Source organism: Diadema antillarum, unplaced genomic scaffold (genome assembly GCF_040938485.1).
Source record: "Diadema antillarum isolate AM-2024a unplaced genomic scaffold, OU_Dant_1.0 seq00002070_RagTag, whole genome shotgun sequence".
Taxonomy (NCBI): domain Eukaryota; kingdom Metazoa; phylum Echinodermata; class Echinoidea; order Diadematoida; family Diadematidae; genus Diadema; species Diadema antillarum.
Genome location: NW_027272717.1, coordinates 99277 through 115553, shown reverse-complemented (window position 1 = coordinate 115553; position 16277 = coordinate 99277). Strand labels below are relative to the sequence as shown.

The following is a 16277-nucleotide window of genomic DNA, read 5'->3' as shown; positions in this document are numbered from 1 at the left end:
CATTGCCTTCTTGTGAGAATAGTTTTCATTTTGACAATGCTGAGGGTCTGTAGGCATACATACATGTATTACAATTGTACAGCTATCTCCACATACCATACAAACCATTACACTCATTGTCAAATTTGACCACTTCTCTCCAATGCTGCTGTATCTCAAGGTGTTCTTAATACGGATCCTGCCCGCAGTGAAGAGACCTGCAGGTCTGATGTCAGTCAGCACACTCCCCTATGCTGCTGTATCTCAAGGTGATTTTTCCTGCAGTGCAGAGACCTACAGGTATAATGTACAGCACACTCCCACACTGTCAGCTCACTGGCGAGGTCTTCAGCACTTCGTGGTGTCTTCACTCATCTCTGTATCAAACTGAGACACACAGAAAAGGGAAAGTAATGACAGAGAATTTTAAACACTTCTTAGTGATCAGCTTTGTTGATTAATCAAACTAACTAATTGACACAAGTTGGATTTCAAAAGGAAACTCATGAATTTTGAAAGTTGCAAAGTGTATACTTCCTGTGAAGCCTGGTTTGGAGTTTGAATATCCTGAATAGAATACCATTCTCATGAAAGTTAGTCATGTTCTGATCAGACTTCCATGTACATGCAGTCTACTTGTCGAATTGTACAGGTGGTTAAGAATACATCACATTCATCAATCTAGAAGAGCAAAATTTATCACAAAAACATCATATGCAAAACAGAGCACAAAACATCGTTGAATGGTGTATTTCATTAGAATTCTAGAAGCTAGTACAACCAAAGAGCTTTGCAAGGAATACTTGATTCCTCAACCTCACCATGACAGAAGACTGCAGTCAGACCAGGTCTATCCCATCACTCAAACTCACCATGACAGAAGACTGCAGTCGTACCAGGTCTATCCCATCACTCAAACTCACCATGACAGAAGACTGCAGTCGTACCAGGTCTATCCCATCACTCAAACTCACCAGGACAAAAGACTGCAGTCAGACCAGGTCTATCCCATCACTCAAACTCACCATGACAGAAGACTGCAGTCAGACCAGGTCTATCCCATCACTCAAACTCACCATGACAGAAGACTGCAGTCGTACCTGGGGGGCATTTCATGAAGGAACTTGTCGGATAAAATATCTGACAAGTCAATTATATCCGACAAGTTTTGAGAAATTCTCTAGTCTGATTGGCTGATTTCTCTGAACTTGTCAGATATAACTGACTTGTCAGATATTTCATCCGACAAGACCTTTCATGAAATGCCCCCCAGGTCTATCCCATCACTCAAACTCACCATGACAGAAGACTGCAGTCAGACCAGGTCTATCCCATCACTCAAACTCACCATGACAGAAGACTGCAGTCGTACCAGGTCTATCCCAGCACTCAAACTCACCATGACAGGAGACTGCAGTCAGACCAGGTCTATCCCATCAATCAAACTCACCATGACAGAAGACTGCAGTCAGACCAGGTCTATCCAATCACTAAAACTCAGCATGACAGAAGACTGCAGTCAGACCAGGTCTATCCAATCACTAAAACTCACCATGACAGAAGACTGCAGTCAGACCAGGACTATCCAATCACTCAAACTCACCATGACAGAAGACTGCAGTCGTACCAGGTCTATCCCATCACTCAAACTCACCATGACAGAAGACTACAGTCATACCAGGTCTATCCAATCACTAAAACTCACCATGACAGAAGACTGCAGTCAGACCAGGACTATCCAATCACTCAAACTCACCATGACAGAAGACTACAGTCGTACCAGGTCTATCCCATCACTCAAACTCACCATGACAGAAGACTGCAGTCGTAACAGGTCTATCCCATCACTCAAACTCACCATGACAGAAGACTACAGTCAGACCAGGTCTATCCAATCACTCAAACTCACCATGACAGAAGACTGCAGTCAGACCAGGTCTATCCCATCACTCCAACTCACCATGACAGAAGACTGCAGTCGTACCAGGTCTATCCCATCACTCAAACTCACCATGACAGAAGACTGCAGTCAGACCAGGTCTATCCCATCACTCAAACTCACCATGACAGAAGACTGCAGTCAGACCAGGTCTATCCAATCACGAAAACTCACCATGACAGAAGACTGCAGTCGTACCAGGTCTATCCAATCACTCAAACTCACCATGACAGAAGACTGCAGTCGTACCAGGTCTATCCCATCACTCAAATTTACCATGACAGAAGACTGCAGTCAGACCAGGTCTATCCAATCACTCAAACTCACCATGACAGAAGACTGCAGTCGTACCAGGTCTATCCAATCACTAAAACTCACCAAGACAGAAGACTACAGTCATACCAGGTCTATCCAATTACTCAAACTCACCAGGACAAAAGACTGCAGTCAGACCAGGTCTATCCCATCACTAAAACTCACCATGACAGAAGACTGCAGTCGTACCAGGTCTATCCCATCACTCAAACTCACCATGACAGAAGACTGCAGTCGTACCAGGTCTATCCCATCACTCAAACTCACCATGACAGAAGACTGCAGTCAGATTAGGTCTATCCAATCACTCAAACTCACCATGACAGGAGACTGCAGTCATACCAGGTCTATCCCATCACTCAAACTCACCATGACAGAAGACTGCAGTCAGACCAGGTCTATCCCATCACTCAAACTCACCATGACAGGAGACTGCAATCATACGAGGTCTATCCAATCACTCAAACTCACCATGACAGAAGACTGCAGTCGTACCAGGTCTATCCCATCACTCAAACTCACCATGACAGAAGACTGCAGTCAGACCAGGTCTATCCAATCACTCAAACTCACCATGACAGGAGACTGCAGTCATACCAGGTCTATCCCATCACTCAAACTCACCATGACAGAAGACTGCAGTCAGACCAGGTCTATCCAATCACTCAAACTCACCATGACAGGAGACTGCAGTCATACCAGGTCTATTCCATCACTAAAACTCACCATGACAGAAGACTGCAGTCGTACCAGGTCTGCCAAACTCTCAGGGGGAGCTTCCTCATCCACGTCTTGACCTCTACTCTCCAGGCCATCCCGAGTCTCACCCTTTGACCTTTGACCTGAGGGGCCTGGGTCAGCCATGCTCTCTTCTCCTCTCAATCTCTGCTGGAGGTACTCTTCTCGCTGCTGACGTAACTTCCGCTGCCTCTTGCTCTCATTTCGGTAGACTTTGATCCTGGAGAGGAGACAAAAAGGGAGTAATAGTTGTCTCTTGTTTATATCTAGACAGTTAACATGTGAATAAGAGGGATCCAAGAGTGAGCATGTTTTGCTGAGCATTTCATGAGGTTTTCATCCCGTCACAGCATAAAGTGATGAAAGTTTCCTTGCAAGTGAACAAGAAGTGATAATTTGCTTTGTGCTACTTAGGACTTAAAAAAAAAAAAAAAAGGTAGGATAGAGGTCTGAGGCTTGATGGACAACATACTCCATATTGATTTCACATGGGTGCCCTCTCAGATTTTTATATTGTTGTACAATATTGTAAATCTTCTTACCCATAATCAGGCCGGGCTTTTTGGCCTATTCTGTGGCCGGGGGAGGGTTGATTCAACCCCCCCCCCCCACCCCCCAAAAAATCTGGGCCGGCGATCGCGCAATCGCCCTGAAAATTTGGCACATACATTACCTGTTGTGTAACATGGGGGTCACCAGGGGGGGTGCGTTGGGTGCGAACGCACCCCCCTTCAGACCCTAAAAAAAAAAAAAAAAAAAAAAACCTTCAGTCTGCGAGCGACCTCAACGCCGGACACTAAATGATTATTATTGTTTATCTATTTATTTATTTTTTTGAAATTTTGCATCGGGGACAAAAAAAAAAAGAAGAAAAAATCGTAGGCAAAAGCAATCCGCACCCCTGGTTCTGGCAGCACTGATTTTATACATAATTATCTACTAGTGCAAGTGCATTCTATACAGTGTTGACTATATACATAGATTTTGGACATCCTTCCCATACTTGGTCACTTCGACGCCACCTCGCTGGTCATACCTCCCCCAGTCATGAACATAAACCGACACCCTTGACTACCAGTGGCGGATTCCAGGGGGAGGGGCGCACCGGGCGTCTCCGCCCCCTCTTAATTTCCAAAGCGAAAAAGTATAGCTACAAACGGCAGTTTTTGGACTGTAAAATGTCAAAATTTTCAAGCTCGCTCGCTGGCATTTAGTCGTAATGCCATTCTCCTGAAGTTGCTGCCAGTAATTGCCGGCAGTTCCACCCGGTGCCCCCCCCCCCCTTACTGCAAAAAAAAAATATAGCTACAAACGGCAGTTTTGGGACTGTAAAATGTCACAATGATTTTCAAGCTCGCTCGCTCGCATTTAAATTCTCCTAATATTGCTGCCAGTAATTGCCAGTAGTTGCGCCCGGTGCGCCCCCTCAATTTCGAAAGCAAAAAAAGATATAGCATCAAACGGCAGTTTTGGGACTGTAAAATGTCAAAATTTTCAAGCTCGCTCGCATTTAATCTTTATGCAATTCCCCTGATGTTACTGCCAGTAATCGTCCAGTTGCGCCCGGTGCGCCCCCCTTAATTTCCAAAGCGAAAAAATATAGCTACAAACGGCAGTTTTTCTACTGTAAAATGTCAAAATTTTCAAGCTCGCTCTCTTCGCTCGCTCGCATTGAATCGTTATGCAATTCACCTGATGTTGCTGCCAGTAATTGCCAGCAGTTGCGCGCGGTGGCATGCGCTCCACCCCCCCCCTTAATTTCCAAAGCGAAAAAATATGGCTAGGAACGGCAGTTTTTGGACTGTAAAATGTAAAATTTTCAAGCTTGCTCGCATTTAATCGTTATGAAATTCACCTGATGTTGCTGCCAGTAATTGCCAGCAGTTCCGCCCGGTGCGCCCCCTCCCTTAATTTCCAAAGCGAAAAAATATGGCTAAGAATTGCAGTTTTTGGACTGTAAAATGTAAACTTTTCAAGCTCGCTCCCTTCGCTCGCTCGCATTTAATCTTTATGCAATTCCCCTGATGTTACTGCCAGTAATTGTCTGCAGTTGAGCCCGGTGCGCCCCCCCCCCCTTAATTTCCAAAGCGAAAAAATATAGCTACAAATGGCAGTTTTTCTACTGTAAAATGTCAAAACTTTTAAGCTCGCTCTCTTCGCTCGCTCGCACTGAATCGTTATGCAATTCACCTGATGTTGCTGCCAGTAATTGCCAGCAGTTGCGCCTGGTGGCATGCGCTCCCCCCCCCCTCCCCTTAATTTCCAAAGCGAAAAAATATGGCTAAGAATGGCAGTTTTTGGACTGTAAAATGTAAAATTTTCAAGCTCGCTCGCATTTTATCGTTATGCAATTCACCTGATGTTGCTGCCAGTAATTGCCAGCAGTTCCGCCCGGTGCGCCCCCTCCCTTAATTTCCAAAGCGAAAAAATATGGCTAAGAACGGCAGTTTTTGGACTGTAAAATGTAAAATTTTCAAGCTCGCTCTCTTCGCTCGCTCGCATTTAATCTTTATGCAATTCCCCTGATGTTACTGCCAGTAATTGTCTGCAGTTGCGCCCGGTGCGCCCCCTCCCCTTAATTTCCAAAGCGAAAAAATATAGCTACAAACGGCAGTTTTTCTACTGTAAAATGTCAAAATTTTCAAGCTCGCTCTCTTCGCTCGCTCGCATTGAATCGTTATTCAATTCACCTGATGTTGCTGCCAGTGCCAGTAATTGCCAGCAGTTGCGCTCGGTGGCATGCGCTCCCCCCCTTAATTTCCAAAGCGAAAAAATATGGCTAAGAACGGCAGTTTTTGGACTGTAAAATGTAAAATTTTCAAGCTTGCTCGCATTTAATCGTTATGAAATTCACCTGATGTTGCTGCCAGTAATTGCCAGCAGTTCCGCCCGGTGCGCCCCCTCCCTTAATTTCCAAAGCGAAAAAATATGGCTAAGAATTGCAGTTTTTGGACTGTAAAATGTAAACTTTTCAAGCTCGCTCCCTTCGCTCGCTCGCATTTAATCTTTATGCAATTCCCCTGATGTTACTGCCAGTAATTGTCTGCAGTTGAGCCCGGTGCGCCCCCCCCCCTTAATTTCCAAAGCGAAAAAATATAGCTACAAATGGCAGTTTTTCTACTGTAAAATGTCAAAACTTTTAAGCTCGCTCTCTTCGCTCGCTCGCACTGAATCGTTATGCAATTCACCTGATGTTGCTGCCAGTAATTGCCAGCAGTTGCGCCTGGTGGCATGCGCTCCCCCCCCCCTCCCCTTAATTTCCAAAGCGAAAAAATATGGCTAAGAATGGCAGTTTTTGGACTGTAAAATGTAAAATTTTCAAGCTCGCTCGCATTTTATCGTTATGCAATTCACCTGATGTTGCTGCCAGTAATTGCCAGCAGTTCCGCCCGGTGCGCCCCCTCCCTTAATTTCCAAAGCGAAAAAATATGGCTAAGAACGGCAGTTTTTGGACTGTAAAATGTAAAATTTTCAAGCTCGCTCTCTTCGCTCGCTCGCATTTAATCTTTATGCAATTCCCCTGATGTTACTGCCAGTAATTGTCTGCAGTTGCGCCCGGTGCGCCCCCTCCCCTTAATTTCCAAAGCGAAAAAATATAGCTACAAACGGCAGTTTTTCTACTGTAAAATGTCAAAATTTTCAAGCTCGCTCTCTTCGCTCGCTCGCATTGAATCGTTATTCAATTCACCTGATGTTGCTGCCAGTGCCAGTAATTGCCAGCAGTTGCGCTCGGTGGCATGCGCTCCCCCCCTTAATTTCCAAAGCGAAAAAATATGGCTAAGAACGGCAGTTTTTGGACTGTAAAATGTAAAATTTTCAAGCTCGCTCTCTTCGCACGCTCGCATTTAATCGTTATGCAATTCACCTGATATTGCTGCTAGTAATTGCCAGCAGTTCCGCCCGGTGCGCCCCCCTCCCTTGATTTCCAAAGCGAAAAAATATGGCTAAGAACGGCAGCTTTTGGACTGTAAAATGTAAAATTTTCAAGCTGGCTCGCATTTAATCGTTATGCAATTCACCTGATGTTGCTGCCAGTAATTGCCAGCAGTTCCGCCCGATGCGCCCCCTCCCTTTATTTCCAAAGCGAAAAAATATACTGTACCAACAAACGGCAGGGGGTTTTTTTACTGTAAAATGTCAAAATATTCAAGCTCGCTCGCTCCGCTCGCTCGCATTTAAATGTTATGCCTTTCTCCTGATGTTGCTGCCAGTAATTGCCGGCAGCTGCGCCCGGTGCGCCCTCCCCCCTTTATTTCCAAAGCGAAAAAATATAGCTCCAACATATGGTAGTTTTTTTACTGTAAAAGATGAAATCCTAGCTACGCCGGTGCCCTTTCCCCGCTTGGTTTCCCTCAACAAGAGTAAAAGTCTAGGGATTGAGAGCTTCCTGTATTCCAAATGTCTGTCCAATAAAAAAAAAAATCTCGTTACATTAGGGTCAAAACGCACCCCCCTTGAAAAAAAGCTGGTGACGCCCCTGTGTAATCTGCCAAACTATAAAATAAAAAACTGAATTTTTCATTTTTTATATTTTATATTACTTAATATGCATGAAATCATAAATTTTGCTCTAATTCAGAAAATAAAGCTAATGGCATCCTAATTTTTGGTGACATTATTCCTTGTAACATTCCTAACAATGTACCAATGTAAAAAAAATCTGGTATCAAAATTCATTTCTTATGTATTCTATTGTGTAATTAATTTCTTATGTATTTCTCTGTTTTTTTACCTTTTGTTTTTTTCGTTTTTCCACAAAATTTATTACAGAACCTATTCCAAGCATAATTATGCTAGAATTAATTGATTTCAGCCTTTGAAAGTAAAAATAATCATATCTTTTTTTTGAATGAGGAGAGGAAACTCTATTTGCATAGATTTTGTAAACAAAATCATGTTTTTTAGCCATTTTCATCTGAAAAGCATGTATAAAAGGTTGTACAACGTCGTAACGGTATGTCTAATTTTCGTGAAAATGGTGTCATAAGACGTGCGAGACTTGAAAGTGAAAAGTCAGCGAGCGGCGCAGTCCAAAAAATTCGTGCAGCAGAATGGTCGCAGAAAATATCAAGGGGGGGGGGTTGATTCAACAGCCTCTGCTCTGATGACCATCGTGTGGACTCTGTTGTCAGATTCTCATGCATGATATACATCATCGGTATCTCTTTCCTAAAATGATAATAGCAGTGGGAGGTGAAGCCGCAGTAAATGAAATAAACTGTGAGCCATTTTCCCAATGCAAATCCAATATCATTCTCATAACTAAAAATCAAAATGTGCTTCTCTGCTATTTTTCCAACCCTACGAAAAAACAAAGCACTGAGAATATGGTTTGAATACTTCTGAATCCAGTGGGTAAAATTGGAGCTGCCACCTTTTTCTAGCCAAAAGAAGGCTAAGTATAAAATGAATCATACCTTTGTTTGTCATCTCCAGTTGTGTCTGGTCTTGGAGAGGTTAAGTAGGGGGGCTCCCTCGTGCTGTGAATAAGAGACAGTGAAAAGGAAGAATGAATGAGTTGTAATGGTCCCAGACAAAGTCATCCTCCCTTTTGGTCAGTCAGACATGTATACTGATTTCATGCTCCTCCTTCACATTGAAATCACAGCTTGTTCTCACTGTCTGTGTATTTCAGCTCCCTCAGTCTGGATTAAAGACTACATGGGACATACACTGATAACCCTACTAATATCTATGCTGTCTCTTGCAATTAACACTGCTCTCCCTTTAGAAGAGCTTGAAGACTTCATTTGCTAAGCAGTTCACACATTTATTTATCATTTATTGACATGCTTCAAATACACATTGTAAACCCCATGAGATCTACGGGGTGTTTCAAAGAGCTGTTTTAAAAGTTACGAACAACTTAAGAACGACTGGTGATCAGCTCTGATGTGCTATACTCATCAGAATTTCAATAATTCAGCACAAGAACTGATCACCAGTCATTCTTAAGTTGTTCATAACTTTAAGAACAGCTTTATGAAACACCCCCCATTTAGTGATTTATAGCAGTATGCTCTAAATGAAATGAGATGATATAGATTTCACAGCACTAAATGGCCAATCCTCTGAATATGTACAAATGTGATGTTAGTTTTGTTTCATAATACACTGAAATAGCACTAAATGCTCCATCTTGTTGACATAAATTTTATCATGTGCATTTGTACACTGTTTTATTTTTAATATAACTAGCTTTCATGCCAATAAACACAGAAACAATTTTCTGCTCTCTGCTAGACCATTCCATCCTCCAGCACTGTGGGTATCCTTTCCATCTCAGTATCATTATTTTCTAGGTCAGTATAATGTAAACGATAAACCTTCCAACAACAAAGTGCAGTTGGATATTTTCATATCACACCATCTTACAACCTTCTGTTCTTGGCTCTACCCCCTGTTTTTACTCACCTTCTCATAGTGTCATCCACATTGTCATCACCAAAGAGTGATGGTAAGGAGGAACGTTTTTCTCTCCGACCAACAAACCGTGGTGTCGCTGCACCTTGACGTTCTCCCTCATCATCATCTGGCTGCTGGGTGATTGGAGGTAGAACAACTGGAAATAGACATTAAAAAGATGCAAAGGATGAGGTATCGCACTACTAGCAAATCGTAGCAAATATCGTTTCATTGGGATTGTACAAATTGATCTGCCACAATTCAAGAACGTGTCTCTGATGTGAAGTTCTCCAAAACGCACAGGCTGATCAGCGACTTTTCCTGAGGCAAACTGTGTGTCCTGTATGCATGTCTCATGCTGACTCTATTACCCTAGTGGGTTGTTTGTCATACATTATTATGTGTTCTCACCTGACTAATAATTCTGCATATCAAAATAGACAATGCTTCGGGTATCAAGACAGAAAAAATAAATCACAGTGTCAAGTAGTCAACCAGACAATTCTGCCTGTTTAAAGATGTTACTTGGTATTCAGTAAGAGATAGATTTCAGATTGGCAGATAGAAAAGGTTTCTTTGCATGTTCAATCTTAGCTATGAAGCAAGCGACTCTACACTGCCAGCATGTATCAAACTTAGGGATCTACTACTACATCTCCTTACCTCCCCTACCACCATCTCCTCAGCCTCCTCCTTACTTCCCTTGGGTCTACTACCACACCTTACCTTCACTATCAGCATCTCTTACAACTCAACTTCCTCCTCCTTACCATAATATAGATCTACTACCACATGTCCTTATGTCCCCCAAACACCTCCATACCTCCCCTACCACCACCTCCATACCCATTCCTACCATCACCTCCTTACTTCCCCCACCAACACCTCCTTACCTCCCCTACCACCACCTCCATACCCATTCCTACCACCACATCCTTACCTCCCCTACCACACCTCCATACTTCCCCCACCACCAATTCCATACCTCCCCCTACCATCACCTCCTTCTGGCTCCAACACTCTTCAACATCTACCTCAGTGATCTCCCCTCAACCTCATCATCCAAGTACGCCTATGCAGATGACCTTGCACTCCTGTACTCTGGCAGAAACTAGAAGACGGTTGAGAACACACTGTCAAATGACATGGATGCTCTCGCCAAGTACCTGAGGACATGGCGGCTAAGACTGAGCTACGCAAAAACCACTGCGACACTCTTTACCTTGAACACAAAGGAAGCTCACAGACAGCTTCAGTCAAGCTGGATGGCTCAACACTCCCAAACAACCCCACCCCGACTTACCTCGGGGTGAAACTGGATAGGCAACTCACCTTCAAACAGCACATCGAGGCACTACGTGGCAAAGTGACATCAAGGAACAACCTTCTGTGCCGCTTGGCTGGTTCTTCCTGGGGAGCCCACACAAGCACTCTCCGAACAGGTGCCCTCGCACTCGTCTATACTGCTGCAGAATATGCTGCCCCAGCATGGTGTAGGAGCTCCCATGTCAACAAACTGGATGCTACTCTCAACGACACCATGAGAATAGTCAACGGTTGCCTACGACCAACCCCAGTGAAATACCTCCCTGTCCTCTCTGGAATTGCCCCACCTGCACTCCGTAGAGAACACCACATGGCCAGTCTGGTGAGAAAGGCTCTTCCAGACACCTCATACCACATACATGCTCGTGTCACCAGAGCCCAAAACCTCACCCGCCAACGCCTACGCTCTCGTCGACCCTTCAGCTATCATGCAAAATCACTAGCAACCTCCAACTTCAACCTTGTGGAGGAATGGCAACATGATTGGCAAGAGACGACAAAGCCCACACAGTTCACCATCCCCCCTGGCATAACCATCCCACCAGGAGCTGATCTCCCTCGTAGAGAGTGGGTCACCCTGAACCGCCTCCGCACTGGTGTAGGTCGCTTCGGGGCCAACATGCATCGCTGGGGCCTCAGTTCCTCAGCTGCTTGTCTGTGTGGTGCACCTGAGCAGACAGCGGACCACATCCTGCTGGAATGTACCAAGCTCGGACCACCTCTAGGATCCCACACTAACTTGACCAACCCATGCCCAGCAACAGTGGAATGGCTGCAGCACCTCCAAGACGTAGCATAGCAGCAGGTCTCATACGCAAGAGGACCACCACCTCCATACATCTCCCACCAACACCTCCTTACCTCTCCCACCACCACCTCCTTACCTCCCCTAACACCACCTCCTTACCTCCCCTACTGCCACCTCCTTACATCCCTTACCACCACCTCCTTACCTCCCCTACAGCCAACTCCATACCTCCCCTACCACCACCTCCTTACCTCCCCTACCACCACCTCCATACCTCCCCTACCATCACCTCCATACCTCCCCTACCATCACCTCCTTACCTCCCCCACCACCACCTCCTTACCTCCCCTACTGCCACCTCCTTACATCCCTTACCACCACCTCCTTACATCCCCTACAGCCAACTCCATACCTCCCTTACCACGACGTCCTTACCTCTCCCACCACCACCTTCTTACCTCCCCTATCACCACCTCCATACCTCCCTTACCACCTCCTTACCTCCCCTATCACCACCTCCATACATCCCTTACCACCACCTCCATACCTCCCCTACCACCACCTCCATACCTCCCCTACCACCACCTCCTTACCTCCCCCACCACCACCTCCTTACCTCCCCTACTGCCACCTCCTTACATCCCTTACCACCACCTCCTTACATCCCCTACAGCCAACTCCATACCTCCCTTACCACGACCTCCTTACCTCTCCCACCACCACCTTCTTACCTCCCCTATCACCACCTCCATACCTCCCTTACCACCTCCTTACCTCCCATACCACCACCTCCATACCTCCCCTACCACCAACTCCTTACCTCCCCTACCACCACCTCCTTACCTCCCTACTGCCACCTCCATACATCCCTTACCACCACCTCCTTACCTCTCCCACCACCACCTTCTTACCTCCCCTACCATCACCTCCTTACATCCCATACTACCACCTCCTTACCTCCCCTACCACCACCTCCCTACCTCCCATACTACCACCTCCTTACCTCCCTTACCACCACCTCCTTACCTCTCATACCACCACCTCCATACCTCCCTTACCACCACCTTCTTACCTCCCCTACCATCACCTCCTTACCTCCCCTACCACCACCTCCATACCTCCCCTACCACCACCTCCATACCTCCCTACCACCACCTCCTTACCTCCCCTAACACCACCTCCTTACCTCCTACCACCACCTCCATACCTCCCCTACCACCAACTCCTTACCTCCCCTACCACCACCTCCTTACCTCCCCTACCAGCACCTCTATACCTCCCCTACCACCATCTCATTACCTTCCCTACCACCACCTCCTTACCTCCCCTACCACCACCTCCATACCTCCCCTACCACCACCTCCTTACCTCCCCTACCACCACCTCCATACCTCCCCTACCACCACCTCCTTGCCTCCCCTAACACCACCTCCTTACCTCCCCTACCACCACCTCTATACCTCCCATACTACCACCTCCATACCTCCCTTACCACCACCTCCTTACCTCTCATACCACCACCTCCATACCTCCCTTACCACCACCTTCTTACCTCCCCTACCATCACCTCCTTACCTCCCCTACCACCACCTCCTTACCTCCTCTACCACCACCTCCTGTGCCTCCTCCTTTGCCTCCTGCCATCTGCTCCAGCACTGCCTTGAGCAGCTCTTGAGTAACCTTGAGGTCATTGTGCACCTTCTTCATGGCTCTCTGGTGTAGGTGACGAAGTTCCTCTATTTCTGCCTTCACTTCCTTGATACTCCCTGTGTGGTTCTTGTGCTGGTCTTCTCGGATATAATCATCAAGCTCTTGAAGGGAGTCCTAGTTAAGACATGGGATATTAAATAGATTGAAATTTTTGCAGGGATTGATGTACTCCAACTCGTGCACTCTGATTTTTTAGTTACTTTAGGAGAAGTTAACCTTGGTCAAAACTACAAATTTGTATGGCGAAATCACAATACATATTTTCCCCTTTTTTGTTTTTGTTTGAAAGTTTTCAGTTTCAGTAAGTTTTATTTTTCCACTTGTATAGAACCCAAAAATTATGACAGTATCAAACATATTTGCAAATCATGGACATATAAACGGGAGTTCTCGGTACATAATCATGTACATAATACATGACGACAAATCTTTAAGTATACCGGTACAGGTGGAGGAGACTGTTTGTCAATAATGATAAGCAAACAGCTTGAATTGGACAATGGCCTTTAAGCAAGTGACAGACACTTTGATAAACATTTTCTGAGACAGAAAAGGTGATCCAAGCATTGATTCCATACATTGGTGGCACAGGTAGCATAAAATACTTCACAAGTCTTATAAGCTATGATGCCATACATCTAAAACCATGGATTGCATTTATAGAGGGATAGCTGGGGATTAAGAATACTGCATTACATGGATTAATAGACTAAACAAGATACGATACTAAGTAATAAATTTGTACCTTGATTTTGAAGGTCATCTTGCGAAGGTCTTCTGCACCTTCTGAGGTCATGTCATCGTCATAGTAAAGTGTCTGGGGGCTACAGAACTCCCTGATGTATTGGTGATACTTGCGTAGACGACTCTTGTTCAAGCCTCCCTCAATGTTGAGAATAATGTTAGTTTGCTGCATCAAGGCAATGGCTGTGGCATTGTCATAGACTCTGGGGGACACGGGAGGGTAAAATATGAGTTTGGCTTTGTTCTAGTTTCTTTAATCAAGAATAAGACATCTTGACTTGAAGACATAACATCTTAAACTAGCAGTGAAACATCTTGAATAAAAAGTAAAATGTAATGAAACACTGGTGAAAGTACCGATTCATGGGTAAAAAGTCAAGAGTAAAATTATCAACAAAAAAGAATTAAACATCTTGAATTAAGGGTAAAAGCATACCTCTCAACATTGCCTAAATTGTGTGAGAATTTCAAGCTACCTTGGACTACCAGCCAATAGCAGGAAACCTCCAGGATATTTTTCTCAGTACTCTAATTTGATATGAATTACATTGTACATATCATGAAACATATACTTACACTAATCTAAATATACTTGTGCATTGGACTCTAGGGCTTCTAGAAGAAGTGTTCTTACCCTAGGCACTGAGTTCATTGATGCTTACCTCTGAAATGTGTTGGATAGCAAGGCAATGAGTACATTGATGCACAGGATGGCTGAGATCATGAGGAATGTCACTAGAAGGATGTAAGTCATCACCACATTCTCTTGCCTCATGCCCTGTAGACCAATAGATAAAACAAACACACCCATTGGAGTGAACAGATGTTTGGAAACCATGTCACATCACTTGACATAAAAAGGAGTGTGTTTCATTCATCCCAGCATACAAATGCCTATGATTTGTCACAACTAATTCTTCACAAAGTCATAATGCAGCATTTTTTTTTTAAATCAACTGTTTTGGCTTGTTAATTTGTTTGTAAAATAATAGGGATTACAGGTTCATTTTCTGCCCAAATCAAGAGAAGCATACTCACTCTTTTATCCTTTCTTTGTCAGGTATCTATCAAATGATAACCTGAACTGGAATATACCTAGGTATGCTTTTACTAGTCACAGCATTCTTCTTTTAAATGCAGTTGAGAAATGAGTCTGAAAATGAGTCTACTGTGTATATCTTCTGACTCTTTATGTGCCACATTCACATGCCCAACTCAGTCGACAGTGTGTCAACTTCACATAATCTGCCTTAATGCACAAACCCGCCCGAACAGATAGATAAATCACCAAATGTGGTAGTACAATGAAAGCGATCCTTGAGATTCCATTCCTGTCATGTGTAGCTTGCATTTCGTGTGGTGATTGACTATCAAGGGGTGCTACTTACTGGATTTGTGAGTCAGTTTTAAGTTACTGTCACTGTTTTGTGTGCAAAAGTCATGCCTCTACAACTACTGGTCATTTGAAAGAAAAACAATCATAGATTTGTCATACAATCTACATCAAAGCAAGCTTGGCATATTCTCTACATCTTTGCTCATCACATGTCTAGGGTAACAAAAATATATAAAAGTTACACAGATATGAAAAAACTTAATGTTTTCCCAAAACATGACTACGTTCCTGTCTCAGAATTACGTGGCACAAAGGGGGTTTACAACATGGCACATAAAGAGTTAAGGACCGAGTAATGTGGTGATACCATTCAATGAGTATTAAGGCTGGTCTAACTCAGAAAAATTTGAGGAGGAATACCCGTAACAGCGTCTACCTTCATCACTGATCTCTCTGTGTAAGTATACGCACAGCTGAAAACTCTCGGCTGGGGCTGAACATTACCATGGAGCTTACATTTCAATGTACATATTCGCTGATGTGCAATATTACTCTAGCAGGCCTGTACTTTTAATGGTTTTCAAATGCAGCTCAACAGGTAGGCAGCAAATTAAGCCTGATCCAATTGGGTCAACTTTCTCTGCCTATGCTAAAGCGTCTCTAATACCAGCAAATGACATGACACTCACTAGACTTGAACTAAAGCCCGCTGCAAACTATACGATCCGACAAGTCGTATGGCCTTACGACTGGAAGTATGACATCACCAGTTTTGCCAGTTTCCAGTCATACGACTGGGTCTTAGTGCCAGTTGTAGAGATTTGACATGTTAAATTTCAACGACCAGTCATGAGCTTTCAGCCATTCACAATATAGTAAAATGCGAGCGCATACAGTGCGCAATGTGAACACTTCTCTCTTGGATGCACTAAACTCAGTAAGGTCATAAGCCTAGTTGTGTGGTCTGCATGTATAGTGTGCGTTGCCAGGTCAGGGTTGTATAGTCGTGAGTCGTATAGTGTGCGGTGGGCTTAAGT

At 44.5% G+C, this 16277-nt stretch overlaps 1 protein-coding gene across 1 annotated transcript in view; it reads right to left on the bottom strand.

Annotated features, from left to right (window-relative positions):
• Positions 1-327: 327 nt before the first annotated feature.
• LOC139713812 (uncharacterized) overlaps positions 328-16277 on the bottom strand; it is a 34919-nt gene continuing 18969 nt past the window's right edge. Inside the window, exons 15-21 of the mRNA XM_071625518.1 lie at positions 14567-14682; positions 13906-14107; positions 13049-13274; positions 9386-9533; positions 8389-8451; positions 2960-3191; positions 328-366 (exon numbers count right to left, since the gene is read on the bottom strand). Coding sequence (XP_071481619.1) covers positions 328-366; positions 2960-3191; positions 8389-8451; positions 9386-9533; positions 13049-13274; positions 13906-14107; positions 14567-14682 — 1026 coding nt within the window. The remainder of the gene's footprint in view (positions 367-2959; positions 3192-8388; positions 8452-9385; positions 9534-13048; positions 13275-13905; positions 14108-14566; positions 14683-16277) is intronic.